Raw genomic sequence first — 20,310 nt, 5'->3', positions numbered from 1 at the left:
AGCACACCGGTTTTGCTCCAAATTTACAATTAGCACCACTGCAACAAATCGTTAGAACAAAAATATATGAAAAGACCAACGTTATTGATCTGCATGCAGACCAAGTTCAGAAATTGTTTTCCAGGATGCCTAAGGAAGATTGATGCTAAGCAGCTTGAACAAGTACTCGATCAGAAAACCAAACATATATATGTTCGGGGTAAACTCTATTAGATTATCAATCCGTTTGTAAAATTTGTGGCAGCCTTAATTAATTACAACTGTTTCTTAATTTGCAGCAAAAACAACTATTCTGTTACTAATCTAAGTTCTAACCGACTTAAATGTAATTTTAATTATGTATATATATATATAAGCTCTTAAGTATTTTTCCCTTATAATTTAATTTTTAAGAATAAGTTTTACCTTAAATTTAATTATATCATATTCATGTTATGAGATGGACGTGAGGTCCGGTGATATTGCTCAACAATAATAGATGGGGTCCAAGGGTTCATGGGGGAGATATTGATAGATTGTTTGTCAAGTCCATATAGATAGTAATTAATGGTGAATTTACATAGCTCTTACACAAAGATAAAGAAAAGACATGCAAAAAAAAAAAAAAAAAAAAAAGAAACAAAACATTTTCTTTTAGATATTAATGCTTTATAGACAGTAATTTTGACAGAATTTCATCCTCATCTGCCAGAGAGAGGCGAAAGGTAAAACTCTTATCTTCTGCCTGCAGCATCAATCCAAACTCAATACAAAGTGGAAGTCATTTTCAGTGTTTTTTTTTTGGTCTCTCCCAATATAAGAGAACAATTTGATCATTTACGTTAAGGACAAAATAGTGAAATGAAGTGCCAAAACTTTCGGTGGTGGAAAGGACAATCGAGTATAACAAAGCTTGTTAGGTCAGAGTCAAGGCCGGCTCAATAGTTTTGTGGTCGAGGGGTACAAATTTAAGTGTGATTATATATATATATATATATTAATTTTAATTTTAGAGTCGATTTTTTTATCAAAAACTTTGAAAGGGTTTTAGAATTTATTTGAGATTGCGTTAAAGAGTTTAAAAATTATTTTTAACACAAAAAAAATGCCAAACAAAAATGGGTCTTTTTTTTTATTTTTTATTTTTACTTGTTTGCTCTAAAAGAAAGCTTAAAAGTACGTTTTGAGAATAGCTTGAAAATAAAATTTATTTTTAAAAAAGCTATTTCAGACTTTTTTTTTTTTTTTTTTTTTTAAGACAAAAGTTCAATTTCCCAACAAATTCCAAACAAACTCTAACAAAGCTTAAAACGAAGAAACTTGAAAATAAAACTTTTTTTTTTTTTTTTTTTCTGAAAAACCCTTTCATACTTTCAATCCCAAACTGGCTTAATTACTCACTCGATCCACCAAAAGAAGGAAGAACTAGTAATGTGGTAGAGCATAGGGAGTCAAGTGAGGGCACCTGAATCGCCCAAAAGTGAAAGAGCTAGGGTAAAAGAGAATGCAATTATAGCTAGACAATGATTTTGACGTTGAATGTAAATTGTGTAATAGAGGTCTAATCAAATCCTGATCCCAAATTCTCACCTTTCAAATTTATCGGAATCTCTGGCATGTTTGTCGAGCAATAATATAGGACAATACATTACAGCAATTGTTTATGTATTTTTTTTTTTTTTTTTTATATTTTTTACTATTGATCAACATTAAAACATTCTTACTTTTTATATTATATTAATAATTTTTTATTATTATTTAAATAAAAAAATTCACTATAATACAAATTTTTTTTATTTTTTTATATAATTTTTTTTATTTTATATCATATCATTACCTTTTACTAATTCTAAAATTAACAACTCATTATTCTGTTTTATATATGTCTTTACCAAACAAACTTAAAATTTACGATAAGTTTGAACGGAGAGATTTGGGATCAGGATTTGATTAGACCTCCGGCCAACCTGAAACTTTTTCAACGCAACTTTTCATATAGGTCTTTATTGAAATTATTTAATATATTAACGAAAAGATCAAAAGACACGACGAAAAAAGAGAAAAGAGTAATGACAAGTAGCAAGAAAATTTGGGGATTAGGATTTGATTAGACCTCCAGCCAACCTGAAACTTTTTCCATGCACCTTCATCATATCGTATGACATACTCGTTAATCACATCCCCGTTTAATATATATCTTCGGCGAAGGGTACCTGCAAACACGAAGAAAACAAATTTAGAGACTAGTTGAGGTGACCAGCCGACTGAAAGTTTTCAAGAGATTTAGGAAAATATCTTTTTCATGGAAGAGAAGAAGAGACCTTAGTGTGTTTGTTTTGAATAGTATTCAGAATAATATTTTAATTTTTTTTAAAATAAATTATATTTAATTTAATTTTTTAAAAAAATTTTAAATTTTACCTCATAAAATCAATCTTCGTAATTCGCATAGTAAATTCGAATAATATTCGAATTCAACATCCAAACGGACCATTAATTAGTGTTTACCTTCCTTTTATATCTCATTCTTCCCGATTGAAGGCCATGTATTTTTAATTATCATACAATTCTGTCTAGGGTGTATATATTGGCAAATATTAATCGTTTGTATCTGCTATTTGTACATGCGAATGTAGATAGTAAAAATCACTATCCACAAATAGGAACGCAAATAGCTGATTTATGGTACGCGGATGCTAATAATAACCGTATCCGCATAACTTTTATATATATATATATTAAATTTTTGTATATATTTCACTTACGAATTTGTAATATTTAGGCAATTTATGTTTTTATGTTATTAATTTGAATTTTTTTTTTTTTTATATTGAATTTGTAATTTATGTTTTTTTATGTTTGCTGGCTTCATTTTTATGCTTATTGAATCATGGATAAAAAAATATAAGGGTGTTTCTTGTGAGCATTGATTATCATAAATATTTTGAGGTCGTATCCATCATTTTTTTTTTATTGGCTCTACATATTTTTAGTGTTACATTATATTTTCAAAACAAGCTCAAAAGACTAAAAATCAATCAAAAGCATTTTCAAAAGCATTTAAAATAGGCGTGATAGCAGGTAATAACCCAATAACCAAGCCCATGCGAATAGTAAAAAATAATGCGAATATCTAAAAGTTGTGTCTGCATTTTGCATATGTGTGCACGAATATCGTAAATAACGCCACAAATATCCACATGAGCGCCCTTAATTTGGCCGCATGCCATCCTCATTCTTTCTTGTTTTACAACTTGTTCAAACATATCAAGATGTGATTAGAATCACGTAAGCGACAAAAATATATATATATATATATATATATATATATATATATGATCTAAAGTAATGTTATATATTATCTATTTGTCTTTTTTTTATTCTCTTAAAATTGATGTGGCTCTTAAAATCACCATGAATTTATAATAGATTATCATTGAATTTTGATCCAATAGTAATTTTAAAAATCACATCAATTTTTAAAAGAACAAAAAATAATAATAATAATAATAATACGTAACGTTTCTCTAATATCTATCGGCATGTTGCGGGTTTGCAAATTGTTGGGCCCCGGAAGTTTGAATGGGCCAATCCATGTTGAAGGAATGGCAAAGTTGTTATTTGTAGAAATTCTTGAAAACTTATTTGACAAAGTTAAGCTTAAGAAAGTACATGAAGCAATGGCAAAGTTGTTGTTCGTAGAAATTCAATAACTTATCTGTTAGAGAGTACATGTAACTTCCTCGGAGACTGAACTCCCACGCGTTCTGCCCATACGTTATTATGACGATTTATGCTCCTCGGTACACGACAACCTTAACGTAATACCAAACTCACCCCTCTATAACTCGCACACAACTCCCTAATCGACTTTCTTATCTTGAAGAAATCGATTGAACGTACTATTATTTATCAAAGTTTCCTTGTTTTTATGTTTTTTTTTTCCATTATATTTCTTGTGTCGGTGATTTGTAGTCTGTAATAAGAGAAGAATAGCACCGACCCCAGTGACGAAATACAAGAGAAGAGGAAGAGTTAGAAACCAAAAGAAAGAAGAAGAAGAAGAAGAAGATGGTGGAAACGGCAAACAACCAGCAGCCACAGCCAGGACCTCCGCCGATGCGGCCGCCGGCGCAACCTCTGGGAGCCGCAAAGGGACCCACTTGGGTTCCGGCCGAGCAACTCGCGCATCTCCAGTTCTGCATCCACTCCAACCCTTCTTGGCGTTAGTGTCACTTTCTCTATTTCTCTTATTGGTTTGTGATTTGATAGTGGTTCAGCTGGTATCTATTAGTGATTCTTTTTGTTAATTCTGCAAAAGAGAGGAAAGTATAAAGTTTTTTGAATAAAGTTGAGTATTGTTTCTGTGATAAAAGGTGGATCAGTGGATGCTTTTGGTGTTCTTGCTGTTATTATTTATTATTATTATTATTTTTTTTTTTTTTTTTAAAAAAAAAAAAAAAAAAAAAGGTTTAGCTGCATGTCTCTATCGATGGGGTTGGGTGGGGTTGAGAGAGGATCACAGAAATTTATTCCATATTTTTTTTACCTTCTTTCTTTGCGGGATCTTCTATTTTTGCATGTCACTTTTTTTCTTTTCTTCTTCTTCTTCTTCTTCTTCTTCTTTTCTTCTTCTTTTTTTTTTTTTAATTTTTTAATTTTTATTTTGGTGTGTGTGTGTTTCTTTCTTTATAATCCTTGATTTTGATTCTCTTTTCATTTTATTTTATTCCTGTGTAGCGCCTTACGCTTTTTTAATGATATTTCAATTACTTAGAACAAAAATTATGTTTAGTTGCTCTTATATCTCGTATATAAGTGCTCTTTCTGTAAGTCTGATTTGCATAACTAATTCCACAACTTATCCTGGTTTAGAAGATATCTATATCACTGAAAAACTCCATGAAGCAATTTAAAAAATAAAAAAGCTGGGTATTAATTTGGTTAAAATTTTGGTCTTGATTCTGAGTTATGGATATTCGGCAACAAATTACTTATAATCAATGTCAACTTTACAGCGGAAACATGCTTACTGGGTTTCCAGCACTATATGGTAATGCTTGGAACTACGGTTTTGATTGCCAGTACGCTAGTGCCTCGAATGGGCGGGTCTAATGTAAGTTTTTGTCCACTATATATATATATATATATATATATATATATATATTATGGAAGTTAAATTTGAGGGTTCGTATCATTTTTAATCCAAAGCTCAATTTGATGAAATGCACCTTTGCTTTACTGTTCAAAATTCACTGTTAATCCAAACAGGGTGATAAAGCCCGTGTGGTTCAAACATTGCTCTTTATGTCGGCACTGAACACACTGCTTCAAACAATTATTGGGACGAGGCTTCCTACAGTGATGGGTGCATCATTTGCTTTCGTCCTACCGGTGTTGGCAATTATCGATGATTATTCTGATGAGGACTTCACGAGTGAGCATCAGGTATGTAAAGTACAAGCAGTATGTGACTTGGAAAAGAGAGAGAGAGAGAGAGAGAGCCTAATGACAAATTTATTTAGGTGTCTCTACCTATTCTCTTGTTAAGTTGAGCCATGATACTTTGCTATGTTATCATTATAGAGTTCGTTGTACTTTGTGGCAGTACCCTTTTTGTGTCTGAATAAGCTTATATGACATGGATTGTCTGGTTTTTGTGACATGTATTGGTTTTCTTTCCCTTACATATTCACTCTATTCCTCAAACTGTGATGCTGTTACACTATTGCATACATTTGTCCCCGCTAGTAACTAAATTTATGAACAATTGAGGTGCATGCTTGCTTGCTGTGTTTACCATCAAACTGCACTGCCTTCTTATTCTCTGCTTAATTGGTCTGGCACGTAGTATATTTTTAAGATTTGAAGGCAGAGGATTACTTGATGATTATGATGAGGGTGCTTGCAGAGGTTTCTCCACACTATACGAACAATTCAAGGATCCCTAATTGTTTCTTCTTTTGTCAACATCTTTCTCGGATTTAGTAAGCTATGGGGGAACCTGACAAGGTAATGTAATCATGATATGTAAAATAAATTTACTCTACTCATCTTATTTACTGGTTACAACTGCTTTCCATCTTCAGGATTCTGGCTTGAAACCTAGTCCTGAAAAAATATCAGGTTCTCATTTTTATTTTGTCTAACTGCTCCAACTTTGCTTGTTTCCTCCCAGATTATTTAGTCCCCTTGTTATTGCACCATTGGTTTGTGTAGTGGGTCTTGGTCTGTTCATGAGGGGCTTCCCAGTGGTAATTTCTCTTAAATTACACTCCATTGCTTTGGTGGCATTGATAATAAAATAATCAAATCAATGTATGACTCTCTCATGCTCTATGCAGCTTGCTAATTGTGTGGAGATTGGCCTGCCCATGCTTATTCTACTGGTTTTCATCCAGCAGGTTATATATCTTTCTCAAAATCCCACCTTGATTCTAAGATTCTTCTCTGCAAGTTTGTTGAACTTTATATTTATTGGTGCAGTATTTGAAGCACATCCATCTCTTTCGTATGGGCCAAGTTGTATTCGAGAGGTTTGGTTTGCTTCTTTGCATTGGTATTGTCTGGGCTTTTGCTGCTATCCTCACTGCAGCTGGTGCTTACAACAATGTACGAGCACAGACTAAACTGAGTTGCCGCACAGATCGTTCCTTCCCCATATCATCTGCTCCTTGGTATGTCCAGATATGAGGACTCAGTTTGCACATGGAGTCACTTCTCCCTTTCAGAGAATCATCCATTTCTGATGCAATTTTTGGTTTCTGTTTCCAATCTAGGATTAAAATCCCTTACCCGTTTCAGTGGGGTACTCCCATATTCAGAGCAAGCCATGTCTTTGGGATGATTGGGGCAGCCCTTGTTTCATCTGCAGAGGTTTAATCACTATTCCAGAAAAATCGCTAATTAAATCATTTTCCAAAATTCCAATGATAGTCTTATATTGATCCATTTTAAACATTTGACCTACTTACCCCTTGTACAAGATTTCGAGCAACCTTGTTATTGATTAAATATTGGAAGATTTCTCGGTGATATAAAATCCAAATCTAAATTTAGTCCTGTCTATATTCCCTAATGGAATATTCATTGAACTTTTTATGCAGTCAACTGGAACATTTTATGCAGCAGCACGTCTTTCAGGAGCTACACCCCCTCCAGCACATATTCTCAGCCGAAGTATTGGCCTGCAGGTGCAGCCATAGGCCATCATATCTAAAATTGCAGTTGTATATCTAAAATTGCTTTGACAGCTGATGAAATAAATCCTAATATTGTGTTACCATTTGGAATGTAAATTTAAGGCTTTATCTTCAAATGCAGGGTGTTGGCATGCTTGTTGAAGGGATCTTTGGTGCTGTTGTTGGTACTACTGCATCTGTGTAAGAAAGCGATGCTTTATTTATCAATATATTAATCTGTTTCTTTGTTTAGCTTGAGTCGCAACCTTAACCATAAATGCTTGGCAAAGCATTCTTGGGTTTTTTATGATATTACAGCCCATGCAGGCTTGAATTTATAACTGTTTACAATGTCTAATTAATCTGTTTTAGTCTTTGTTTAGCTTGAGTCGCAACCGTTCCCATAAATGCTTGGCAAAGCATTCTTGGGATTTTTACCCTTAATTATGATGCTATAGGCCACCTAGCAATAAAGAAGAAGATAGAAAAAATGATATTACAGCCCATGCAGGCTTGAATTTATAACTGTTTACAATGTCTAATGGGATAGGTATTTAGGCTGGTAGTTCAGTAATGCTCCATGATGAGAAGCTTTGAGCCCTGGAATGGTTTGAGCATTCTACGGACCACTCCCAAGGTCCTGTTAGGTGCGAGGATCGGGCATGTTTTGTATTTCCAGGTTCTTAGCTTCTTATCGCAGAGTCAAGTTTGTAAGATCATGACACCTTGTATTTGCACAAAGTTCGTGCATATCTATTATGTTGTATAAGAAGATGAGTGAGATGACTGCTCTGTGACAGTTGAAGTTGGATGGTTAAAATTAGATAAAAACAAGTGCTATTCTATTGTCTACAAAAACATCTCTGCTGACAGACTGTATGAAGAAGTAGATACTTGCTTTAATTTACTCACTTGTTCTGATGATATGCAGTGAAAATGTTGGCCTTCTTGGATTGACTCACATAGGGAGCAGAAGAGCAGTGCAGATTTCAGCTGCTTTCATGTTATTCTTTTCTATATTTGGTTTGTTTTCTACCTGTACAACGTGTTTCATTGCTCCATTACCTGTTTCCTATTACCTTTCACCTATCAGCCCTGGCTTTTTCATTACAAGTTTGATTGCGTTACCTCGTGTCTTTCAGGGAAGTTTGGTGCGTTCTTTGCATCTATTCCTTTATCGATATTTGCTGCCATATACTGTGTTTTATTTGGCATCGTTGGTGAGTAATTTTGTTATCATTGTAATTAATATGTTTTAATTTTGTTGATGTCTTCTTAATGGAAAATTTTTCCCTCCCTTTCTTTGTCTGCAGCTGCTGTGGGGATCTCACACATACAGTTTGCAAACACTAATTCCTTGAGAAACATCTACGTTTTGGGCCTGACCCTGTTCCTTGGGATGTCAATACCTCAATATTTTGTCACGAACACCGATATGCGTAATGGTCATGGACCAGTTAGTACAGATGGTGGATGGGTAAGTCATTTACAGAATATGCTTTGCTTTGTTTTCTTTTTTTTCTTCTCTCTGAATTTATCTTTACAATATTTAATTCCTCATTGTTCATCTTTCACAATCTTGTCTCAGCATGTTAGAGAAGGTAAAGGTTTGAGATTGAGACATAAAAAAGTTTATGCAAAAGTAAATAATAATTGAACCCACACCTATATTGCACAAACAGAAAATACAAATATGCGTACCCGAAGACCTTATGCCCTTATATGAATCTCATGCTCTTCGACAGGAATTAAATTAGCGGAATTGAGCCTTTAGGGTTAAGCCTTGAGGCAACCTTCCAGGTGTTCTAAATCCTGCTTTAAACCTAGCAAAATTGATTTAGGGGCCTTGCGATTTTGTAGCCCAAAAAGTGTTTTCAAACCGCAGGCAATGAGGTGTGTTTTTAAAAACACGATTTTAAAGGCAAAGAACCACAGTATTATCAAACCCTTAATTGTGTTTTTAAAAAACGTGTTTTCATTAATTGCTTTTTGAAATCGCCATTTTTTCAAACTGCACGTTTTGAAACCACTAAACCAAACTGACACTTAGACTTTGTGGTTGTATTCCAATCAATTGATTAATCTAGTTGTTTCCGCCTCATACTTCCCCAGATTTACCGAGTGAGCAACAGATATTTTGGTCCTTATTTGAGAAATTTATACCCACCACCAGTGTGTGTATTTGGCATAGGTCAGTCCTGGCAAAGATTGAGTGATTATTCTAGTGTGTATTGTTTTATGCATTGAATACTTGCACAATTAGAAATATGAATTACATGAGAGTCAGTCTAGCAAAGATTGGACGGTTATTCTCTATAATCAGCCTTGACATCGAAGTGTAATGATATTTCACTTCCTGTAGATTTAGTATGATTACATTTACTCTTCATCTTATCTGAAATTCTTCCTTAGTCTGAGACAAGTTGAAGCTAAATCCAGCTTTCTAGTTATTCATTATTAAAAAAAAAAAAAAAATCAATGCTAGCCAATACATGCATCTACTCTATAATATGTGTATCGTATTTTTTGTTGCTTATGATGCCATGTTTGTGTGATTTCATATCATTTTTGTGACTGTTTCAGTTTAACAACATTTTCAACACAATATTCTCGTCACCACCAACCGTGGTAATAATCGTTGGGACGCTGCTCGATAACACACTTGATGCAAAGCGCACTTTTAATGACAGAGGATTTCCATGGTGGGCTCCTTTCCAAAATAGGCATGGAGATCCTAGAAATGACGAGTTCTACCGTCTTCCATTGAGGCTAAATGAATTTATGCCTACAAGGTTTTTCTGAATAACTCTTGCCCGCTTGTATATTAGCACTATACTATGATCAAAACATTGGTTTTGTAACATTTAAAACAAGGCGTGTTCTGAATATATAGATAAGACTGCCATAGATTGTCCATGTCCTTGGTTACTCGATCCCTCCTACCCAAAGTTTCAGCATGACCCGCTTACCCCATTAGCTAAAGGCAGGAACTCTTTTGCTATTTGGCTCCTGGACTCTGGAGGCATATTGTTGGAAGCAAAAGCCAACTCACCATGAACCTTTTTGGTTGTTCATTCTCTACAGTTTTTTTGTATGTCCAAATTTTACCCACCAACAGATGCGCTTTTAATGTACTGCTAGATTTGCACTTATAATGTGGAATGCTGATACTAGTGGAGTGTTTGTTATTTTAGTTATTGAAATTATGGGTTTAGACCCCAATTAAGGAATAAGCTCAATTCACCAAGCAGACAATTATGAAATCAATCTCCACAATCAAAATAAGCAAAAGATAAAACAATGACTTGGTGACGAGGTGAAAATGTTTTTGAAGGATTCTTCAAAAAGTAAAACTATTCTAGGAGTAGGGTAACTACAAAGGCATCAACTATGAGTTACACATTGTTCAACTTAAAAAAGCTTTTGTAAACTTGAAGACCCAATCTTGTAACCTCTGTGAATGACGTGTACTTCTCACTGCAGTGGTTTTAAAACCTTTGGCCTTGCTGAACTTTGTCTGCTTTAGATCAAAACTTTGATAGCCCAAAGTTTTCTTTGAATCATGGAAAGTTTATAATTTGTTCGAACGAGATCTAAGGGTAGGGTATTCACAGTTTTGAATATTCGACATTTGATCGCACTCCAAATGACACACTCCAACTGAAGCAATCTATGGTCCTTTCGTTCAAGCGGACTTCAAACAAGTTTGTGACCGAGATAGCAACCAAAGCATTCTGAACTCAGCATAGTATCTCGTTCGAACGATTTCTTCAATTTCTTTATTTTCCACTCTTTCAGCTCCAAAAATGTATGGACTCAAGTCTAGATATAAAACTTTAATATAAAGATGTTTTGACGCTAAAGACTTCGCAATTATAATGAGTTTATTTTGTAATAATAGCATTATGCTTGATGGCCCAATAATGTAGTTTTGGCTCTTCCATGGTTTCCTATTTGGTTCGGATTTATCGCACGGTTCAATGGACTAGAATTATATGCAAAAAGTACACATGAAGAAAAATTGAGGGGAGAAGTTCTCAGTCAAACGGCTAGAATTATTTTAAAAAATACACACGAGGAAAAAGAAGGGACGGGACGGGACAAGAACTCGTTGATATTTAACGGTATATATGAAGTCAATATTGACACATTTTTTTAAAAAATTATTCACCGCTTATCTTAAAAAATAAATGGGAGGTAAATGACGGAATCAATGTTTGAACTCAGGACCTTTTTATTTTTTATTTTTTGACATGTCCACACGAGAGGTGGAATTCAAACTAGTAACCTCCGCTTCATGAAGCGCGGTTTCCAGTCGATTTAGCTACCTCTTGGAGACAAAGTCCATGGGCCTTACTCTCAAAATACGCATTAAGAGAGGAGATGATATCATGACTTATAAAGTGTCAAAGTGACTTTAACACGCCCCCTCACGTGTGGCAACTAATGGCCAAACACATGGACAACAACGAGAGGAAAAAAAACCTATCATCATAAGAAACATGTGGCTCTGATATCATGTTATCATTTATCCTAAAAGCTTAAACAGATAAGAAAAGATAAATTTAATCATTTAATCACTACTTTAACAAAAATCATGCACACTATTTAATACACAACTTTAAATTCTAATCATAAAAGTTATAATCTTCAATGATACCTTAAATTCTTGAACTCCTATTTATTCTAATAATAGATACTATTAATTTATGGAGAGTATCTTATCTCTTCGACTTCTGGTTTGATATAACTATAAAAAACAGACTTAAATGATAAATCATGCAGCATCTTTGACTGCCCCTAATCTTCTATTGCGATTGACAATAATATAATATATAATAATAAGGTTTATTGAGTCTTAGGCGTGAAGTGTGAACAGACGTTAAGTTATCAACAACCAAGCCAAGAAACTGACTGAGGAAGCTTCACAGCTCTTTCTCCCGACCGCGGATGGAGGATCTAAATGCCTTATCCTACTCAGTACTCTCTTTCCGCGTCTTGCTTTTAATAATGCAGGAACTGTCCCGCTCACACCCGGCAAACCCCACGCTAGAAAAACAGAAAAAAGGGTTCGGGATTAGCCATTAAGACAGTGGAGGCCGCATATTTTCGAATATCCGGTCTTCATTTTTTTTATTCAACTTTGAGAATAGAATTTAATCAACCCCTCCCTCACATGCGTGACCTGGACAAACGGCCTGGACCAGGGACGGAAGTAGAATTTCTTTTTATATGAGGAGTCAAACCTAATTTTTAAGTCCCAAAAAATACATATATATTTAACTTAATAAAACAAAAAATTTTAAAACCAAGGGAGGTCCATGGCCCCACCCCCCCGGTCTATATCTAGGTTCGTCATTGTCTGTCGCTAATTATTTTCATGACTTAGCGGAAGACTAGAGTACTTAATTAAAGAGCAGCATATTTGATTTTGAAATGAGAATTGTCTTCGTCTTCTATCCAAAAAGACAAAAACGGTAGACTAAAAGAAAGATAAAATTCCGCAGAGTATTTGAAAGAGAATTATCTAATTTTATAATAATTCAATGGCTTGAATTTTTACATAATAAGCAAGCCTATTTATAAAAGATAAATGAAGAAAAAGTAAACCTAATCCTAGTAGTAATAGTAAACCTATTCTTAATAGTAATAGTTAACCTAGTCTTAGTAGCAATAGTAAATCTAATCCCAGCAAGAAAAATAAATAAATAAAGCAAATCTAATCCTAGTAACTAAAGGAAATAAAGTCTTAATTGTAAATAAGAAATTAAAATAAAATCTTGGATTGAAGATCAAGTCTTTCTTTCGTACTTTCATTGTCTGAGAACAGATAAATTTCTAATCAAATGGCGCTGCTCCAATATTATTTTTGACATTTATTTTTATTTTTTTTTTCATTGAAAATATTAATAAATTCCGTCCTACATCAATATCTGATCGGGTAGGTTCCGACAACGCCATTTACGGTGCACTAAAGCCATTTAACAAGCTCTCTTCTCTGTCTCAAATTTAACATATGTCGATATCTCTCTCCAAATCTCTAAGAGCCAAAAAAGTGAAAGTTATTGCTTATTTAAGAATTTTTTATTTCATCTCTATCATAAAATAAAAAAAAATTAAAAAAATTAAAAAAAAATTAAAAAAAAAAAAAAAATTGAAGATGGCAGACAAGGCAAGGAAAGGAATGGTGGATGCACCGGATGGGATGCTTGAATAAGATAATAAAAACAAAGAAAGAATTAGAAAAAATAAAATAAAATAATATTCAACTAGAGTAAAGAAAAATGTAGAGAGTTTGATTTTTGGTTCATTTAAAAAGTGGATCTCCAAAAAAAAAAAAAAAAGAAAAGAAAAGATTTTTCTCTTCAAATTTAGCTCAAATTGGAGAGTTCAGTGCTAGGAATGCTTCTCTTCCACGTAAATAAGAAGGTGGGTTTTTGCCGAAAAAAAGAAAAGAAAATCTAGGGACCCTAGAAATTTGACCGATGCGGCGGTGCAATTCTGAACAAATTATGGCATTTCAGACTTCGATTCAGACGGGCTATATTTCACGTAATTGGTAGTCAGTTGAATGAGGTAGTCAACCATAACGCAGTTTTATGCAGAGAATCATAATTTTCGAGTGTTGATTGGTTGGATTTGCAGTGATATAGGAAGAATTCTGTACTGTAATCCCTTAAGCACGCTGCTTGGATGCTTAGAAAGTTCATCCAACCAAATACCAATGACTGACTGGTGGCTGCCTACCAAACATGGTAACTACATTCTATTCTGCATTTTTATCCTATCAGGGCCAGAAAGCTTAAAAAAATAAAATAAAATAAAATAAAATAAAAAAGATCAAAGACATGCCACAAAAAGCCACCCTTGATTTTTCTTTCTACTTTTATTTATAGTACATCAAACAATAGTGACAAGTCCACTATGTTCACTCATCTAGCCAGTCCAGATTATAAGATTTCTCAACAATCTGAATATGAAGATCTGGAATAGCCTTCTCCACATCTCTCCACAGCCAAGAAACGTCTTCGTCGCAAACCACACGACGCAGCGATTGCAATGAAGCAGCAGACTTTGGTAGATTCCTAATCTGTGCACACTCACTCATATCAATCTTCTCCAGACTTTTTAATTTGCCAATCCTTTCAGGAAGACATGCCACATTAACACATTGAGAAATGTCGAGGTACTTCAACCGACCTAACTCGGATATGCCATGAGGAAGCGTCTTTAAAGTTGGGCAAGCATATAACCTCAGGATCAGTAGGTTTTCCAGTTTACCCAAGTCAGCAGGCAGCTTGGATAGACGATGGCAATTAGTGACACTCAAAGTCCTGAGTGGGTGCATCCCACAAATGCTAGAAGGAAGCTCCACCAAATCATCACAATGATCAATTGTGAGCTCTGAGAGGCAAGGGAAGAGCTGGGGCAAGTCTGTATCTGACTGACCAAGGCAGCTATTAACCTTGCATAGGACGATGGACATTTTCCTCAATTTTTTTAGGGGGACGGGAGATTCAGAAAATTGAGGAATGGTAACCTTTTCAAGCCAGAGGCTCCTCAAGTTGGCCAAATTAGTAAAAACTGAAAAGTTCTCTAGGGCTGCGCTGGTTGTACTGTGATTGATAACTATCAGTGCCCTGAGCTTTGGCATGTTATCAATGAAGGGAGGTAAAAAGTACTCCTTTGAGGAGAAGTTCAAGATGAGTACTTCAGCCTTGGGGAAATCCATGCGGAACCAGTCAATTTCTCTCATTTCACCTATATTGTCAAATTATGGTGAAAGTTAGCGTGAAGAGTAGCAGAAAAAGGAAAGTGAAGCAATCAAGAAAGAGTGATGATATTAATATACCTGTGTGAATTGAAACAATCCGGGCATTAAATGGCTGATCGGAATTCCTCTCCCACTCTTTTGGAAGTTCTGTCTCTCTTCTTGGCATAAGCAACCGCCTGCGCTCATTTATGCGTTCCCGGTTGCTTGAATGAAGAGCAAGGTCTCTCAACACATCATGTTGAGTAACAGAGAACAGGCAACTGCTATACACGTCTCCAGCTCTGCCAGATCAACAAATTAAAGGGTTTAGAATGCTTGCCTATAAAAATAAGATTAGCGTAAGTTCAGGCTAATTAAAGAAAGAGCATCCTGCATACCTCTCATCCTTCACCAGGCTGAGAAGATTCTTCTCTGAAAGCTCAACAAGAATGGCAAATGCTTCTTCCTCATCAATATCATGCATCTGTACCCAGATACTGATAAGGATATCAAGAGGAATCTTCCTGTCTTCAGGAAAGGAACCCAAATCGAAGAAGCATTCCCTGACCTTCTCGGACAAGAACCCGACACTTATTGCCATCCGTTCAAGCAATTTGTTTTCATGTGGCTCTGATACGGGCTCACCTCGAGATAATCTGTTCTTTGCACTTGCCCAAAACATTTCAGATTGATCCCGTAGTGAAGCTCCAATCACTTTAAGTGCTAAAGGAAGACCTTTGCACTCATTCACAACCTATTAAATTTGATTATAATGTACATCAGAAAGAATAAGGTAACCAGCTATAAATTTGAAAATTACATAACCCATTTCCCTTTCACACAAACAACAAAAGTTCACTCTTTCATATACTAAGGATTGCAGTTGGAAAAGAGTTCAATGAGACCTGCTTGACTAGACTCTCATTAGCAGGAGGAGGAATGGACTTCTGTCCAAAAGCAGAGTGGCAGAACAGAGCCATTGCTTCGTCCTCCGTCAACAATTCTACTTCATAAGTAGCCTTGATAACGGTAGGGAATTTGAATCGAGAAACCACCAGGATTTTGCAGCCTGGAAATATAAGTCGCTCAAGCACTGAGAGCGACCACACATCATCTAATACCACCAGGGTTCGTGCTCCAATTCTCCATTCATATTGTAGCTTAAACTGGGGGATCAGATAATTGGCACCCAAATTTTCATTTCCCATAATGTATCCCCAAATCCTGGCTCTCAACTGCTCCACATTCGGAGACTGAGACACCGTCAGGAACAGGATCCTCTCATTGAAGTAACCTGCACATGGTGATAGTTAGGAACAAAATCCAATGGAATTCCCAAGTCTCGCTTTCATATGTTCTCTTGTTCCCTTCAACTCAAACTGAAAGACTCATCTAAATTAGATACAACAGAGGTATTTTGCTCATTTTAATGAAAAAACTAAGAATCAAAGATTTGAACTTTCTTTCTCCTTAGATTCCTACCTCATGTAGGCAACCAAACAAACAGATCATGACCCAGAAACAACAACAGTAACAATAAAAATCCCATGTAACGAAACGAAAAAAAAATAAATTAGAAGTGCTCACTTCGAACTTGATCATCTTTGCAAAGCTCTCTAGCCAAGGTGGTTTTCCCAGACCCACCCATCCCACAAATCCCAACGACCCCCAAGTCATCTCTCTCAACCACTATTTCCTTCGCCTTCTTCTTCCCCAAGTCCAACGCCACCCCGAAGCTCACCAAACTACTCTCCCTCCACCTCTCCTCTTCCTCCATCCTCTTCACCGCCTCCTCCGCCCATCCTCCTCCCCCGATCATCATAGCCCCAAGCTTTTGCTCCAGCCGCTGAGCCGACCCCTCGAGCCTGTCGAACCGCTCGGCCGTCTCGAACCGCATGTGATGCACGTCGGCCAGCACATGAACCGGGACCAGACCCTTCAAGAACCTCGAAACGGTCTTTTCAAGCTTCTCCATCTTCCTCGCCAGCTGCAGGTTCTTGTAGACGTTCCAGCGGGGCGAGGCGAGGACTTTGTGGGAGAGCTCAAGGCCATCTCGGAGGAACTCGGAGAAGCGGTCGAGCTGGAACTGACGGTGCGCCGAGACCTCGACGCCCGAGTACTTGATCTCGGTGATGATGGGATGGAGCTCCTCTATGGAGGAGATGAGCTCCTCGGCGCTCGACCTGCAGAGGCAGGACTTGCGTGATATGGTCATCAGCATCTTCATAAGCTCCGTGGCGATCTCTCCAGCGAAGAGATCCGTCACGGCCATTGCTGGTGGCAGTGGTTTTGGAGAGACAGAGTAGTGGCGGGTGAAGTTGGTTTGCGGTTGCTTATGGAGAGAGGGAGTTGAAACTTGAAATGAGCGTAGTCCCAAATTGAAAAAAAATGCTGTAGTTTGATTGGAGTTTGAAAAAGTGAAAAGTATGCATATCTTCCTCGATTATCACTCAATTATCAATGTACTTTCTAAACTATCAATTGTATTAATTGTCTCTCTCAAACTACTAAAAAATGTTAATATTTTTTCTAGTACCAACAAAAAGATAAAAGTAACCCTGAAATTTTTTAAATAAGACAAAAATATCCTTATAAATTCGAAAAAAAAACTAAAACTAAAATATTATTTTTTAAAAAACAAATTAAATAAAAAACGAAAAAAAAAAAAAAAACGAAAAAGAAAGTTTTTTTTAAAAAAAACCAAACGAAAAAATAACTGAAAAATATAAAAACAAATTTATTTTTTTAAAAAAAACAAACGAAAAAGAAAAAGGAAAACCCAGTTTTTTATTAATTTTTTTTTTTTTAAAAAAAAAAAGAATGATTTTTTGTTTAAAAAAAAAAAACTAAACGAAAAATTAACTGAAACTTACAAAAATAATTTGTTTTAACAAAAAAAAAAAAACGAAAAAAAAAGGTTTTTAATTTTTAATTTTTTTTTTGTATAAATTTTTGTTATTTTATATTTTTTAAAATATTTTTTTAGTTTTTATTTTATTTTAATAATTTTATGAAATGTATTTTTGTCATTAGGGGGACATTGACAGTTTTTGGTAGTTTAGAGGAGGACATTGACAATTAGATGGTAGTTTGAAGGAGTTATATGTATTTTTCTCTTTGAAAAATGAAAGTCGTTGGTTTGCGCTGGCAATGTTTTATTTTTCTTATCCCTTTCATTTTCTAATAACAAATTAAAAATTATTCATAAAACACTTAAAACTATTCTTACATTTATTTCACATAAGTTCATTTTTTAAAACAAAATACACTCTTTAAAAAGCATTAACAAATATAAACATCTGTTTTATATCATTTTCATAAATAATAATAATAATTAAGAATATATGGATGATAAGTCATTCACTAATTAATTAAGTTAATAAATCAAATATTTTTCTTAATTATTTCACCAATTATATACTATCAGTCTGCGAAAAAAAAAATTGTAATAATTAAAAGTTGTGGGCTTGTTTGTTAATGCGTTTTAGGGTTTTCTTTTTTTGGCTTTTTGATTATAATATGATATAAAAGTACAAATAATTGTGACCGTTTTGCGAATGTTCTATGTGTTGAGTTATTTGTTAATAACCGATCTAAAAAGCGTTAGCAAACGAACCCAATACTCTTAGCACCCCCACTCCTACAGTTTTTATTGCAATTTCAGTACAACTAATGTGGTGGTGGTCTATAAATTAATAATTTGGAAAGGAGAAAAGAAAGATAGGGATGTGTCGAGTGTGTTTCTCTCAGCTTTTGGCATGGTGGACCTATAAACCCCAAAGTGTTCAATTTTTCCATCCCAGCTTGCAAATACATTGCACATGGTGCCCAAGTGTCTTAATTAATCAACAAAAAGACATCCGCGCCGTTTGGTAAATGGCTGTTTTGTAAAATTTTTATTTAAATAATAATAAAAGATGATTGATGCGATATAAAAAGTATCACTTTTATTGTCTGATTATACTTATTTTTCTCAAAAAAAACAACGTTTCGTGGAAAATCTCAAAAACGATAATCTATATTTGGATAATATTGATTAAAGTTATAATGTCATATATGGAAGATCGGGATCCCTTATAAATAAGCTACTTAACTTTTACTAAAATTAGGACAATTCATTTAAAAGGAATTACGAGCCTCACTTATTTTGGATAGATAAACCCTGTACCTTAAGCTAGTCGAAATAAGGGTTTGTTTGAGTTTACGATTTCAAAGAGTGCGATTTTAAAATATGCGATTTGAAAAAGTAATATTTAAAAATGCAGTTAAGCGTTTGACAAAATCGTAGTTTACCCTTTAAAATCGAAAATTAGTCTTTAAAATTTTGCGTTTTCAAAAAAGCACACTCTTACCTGCAATTTGAAAAAACAAATTCTCTGCATTTTCAAATCACAATTTTTAAAAACGCAGTTTCCAAACGATTTATGTTATGTGATTTGATTTAAAATTATATTTATTGTCTACGAAATTACAATCTCAAACGCACCCTAAGTAAGCCTCACAAATCTCTCGTACCCGAAATTTAGGTTGACTTAAACATGTAGATCTCTCCACACCCTCTACTTGGGGTGCCCCCAAATTTCAATAAAATTTGGGCACGTAATCTTAGGGCTCTTTCATATATGGATTAGAAATTTAGTTGATTTATTTATTTATTTGTTTTTTTTTTTTTTTCTCTCCGTTTAAAAGCAATGTTAGTCATGGGTGGCTGCATATTTTTCTTTTAGCAAATGATTACAATGTTTAGTATTTTACCGTGTACTCGCACCAAGTTTATAGTAGACTAAAATAATTACCTTTGGACTCATGCTTGCCGCTTTCTCATTTGTCACATGAAAATAGTAAAAAGTGGGTGAGTAATTATAAGGATTGACGCTTTCACAGTTTCACTCTTTACTTCGTCTTTTATTGCGTCGATTGACCACTATCAGAAAAGTCAACACGCTTTCTATCTTTTCTTTTTTCTTTTTTCTTTTTTTCTTTTTAATTATTATTTTCTCTTTATATATATATATATTTTTTCCTTTGTACGCTTTTATTGACTATTGTGGAGCATTGAAAATAAGTTACATGAAAAACTAGTAGATTTGCCTGAAGTGTTGTAAATAAAAAAATAAAAAAAAATAAAAAAATTATATATGTTATAAGTTTTAGTTTTAGTTTTAGATAAAGTTGGATAAATTTTTTATAATCCAACCTATTAAATTTATAGTTATTTTTTGGAGCAAATAATTCTCACGTGCATGAATAAAAATACATGTAAGAATCACATGCTTTGTTAATCATATTAAAAGTGCATATGAAAATTATATGTTCTAATATTATATATCAATTTAATAAAATGAATTTATAAAATTTCCTCTAATCGGTTTAAAGAAAAACTTTGATGTACCATAG

The 20,310-nt window shown here is 34.4% G+C and overlaps 2 protein-coding genes across 3 annotated transcripts; one reads left to right on the top strand and one right to left on the bottom strand.

The window, feature by feature from the left end:
* The first annotated feature begins 3,646 nt into the window (after nucleotides 1-3,646).
* LOC133865789 (nucleobase-ascorbate transporter 3) lies at nucleotides 3,647-10,353 on the top strand. 2 transcript variants are annotated; one of them, XM_062302263.1, is made up of 15 exons: nucleotides 3,647-3,800; nucleotides 3,955-4,204; nucleotides 4,998-5,095; nucleotides 5,251-5,427; nucleotides 5,891-5,991; nucleotides 6,158-6,233; nucleotides 6,324-6,383; nucleotides 6,466-6,656; nucleotides 6,759-6,855; nucleotides 7,086-7,172; nucleotides 7,303-7,361; nucleotides 8,092-8,183; nucleotides 8,303-8,380; nucleotides 8,474-8,637; nucleotides 9,744-10,353. In XM_062302263.1, exons 2-15 carry the CDS (start codon nucleotides 4,051-4,053, stop codon nucleotides 9,960-9,962), a joined length of 1,653 nt encoding a protein of 550 aa, XP_062158247.1. In that variant the 5' UTR covers nucleotides 3,647-3,800; nucleotides 3,955-4,050; the 3' UTR covers nucleotides 9,963-10,353. The 2 variants fall into 2 exon arrangements, with proteins under 2 accessions (XP_062158247.1, XP_062158246.1); XM_062302262.1 differs by lacking the exon at nucleotides 3,647-3,800 and having other exon boundaries at nucleotides 3,845-4,204.
* A 3,656-nt stretch (nucleotides 10,354-14,009) lies between these two features.
* Nucleotides 14,010-17,302, bottom strand: LOC133865984 (probable disease resistance protein At4g33300). Its single transcript, XM_062302527.1, has 5 exons — nucleotides 16,501-17,302; nucleotides 15,819-16,207; nucleotides 15,312-15,667; nucleotides 15,013-15,215; nucleotides 14,010-14,921 (listed from the first exon to the last, which is right to left on the bottom strand). The coding sequence occupies exons 1-5, from the start codon at nucleotides 17,183-17,185 to the stop codon at nucleotides 14,089-14,091; spliced, it is 2,466 nt and encodes an 821-aa protein (XP_062158511.1). The 5' UTR covers nucleotides 17,186-17,302; the 3' UTR covers nucleotides 14,010-14,088.
* Nucleotides 17,303-20,310: the final 3,008 nt, after the last annotated feature.

Source organism: Alnus glutinosa, chromosome 4, assembly GCF_958979055.1.
Source record: "Alnus glutinosa chromosome 4, dhAlnGlut1.1, whole genome shotgun sequence".
NCBI classification, from domain to species: Eukaryota; Viridiplantae; Streptophyta; class Magnoliopsida; order Fagales; family Betulaceae; genus Alnus; species Alnus glutinosa.
Note: the sequence above shows the minus strand (reverse complement) of the source record. Positions and strands in the feature narration are given on the sequence as shown.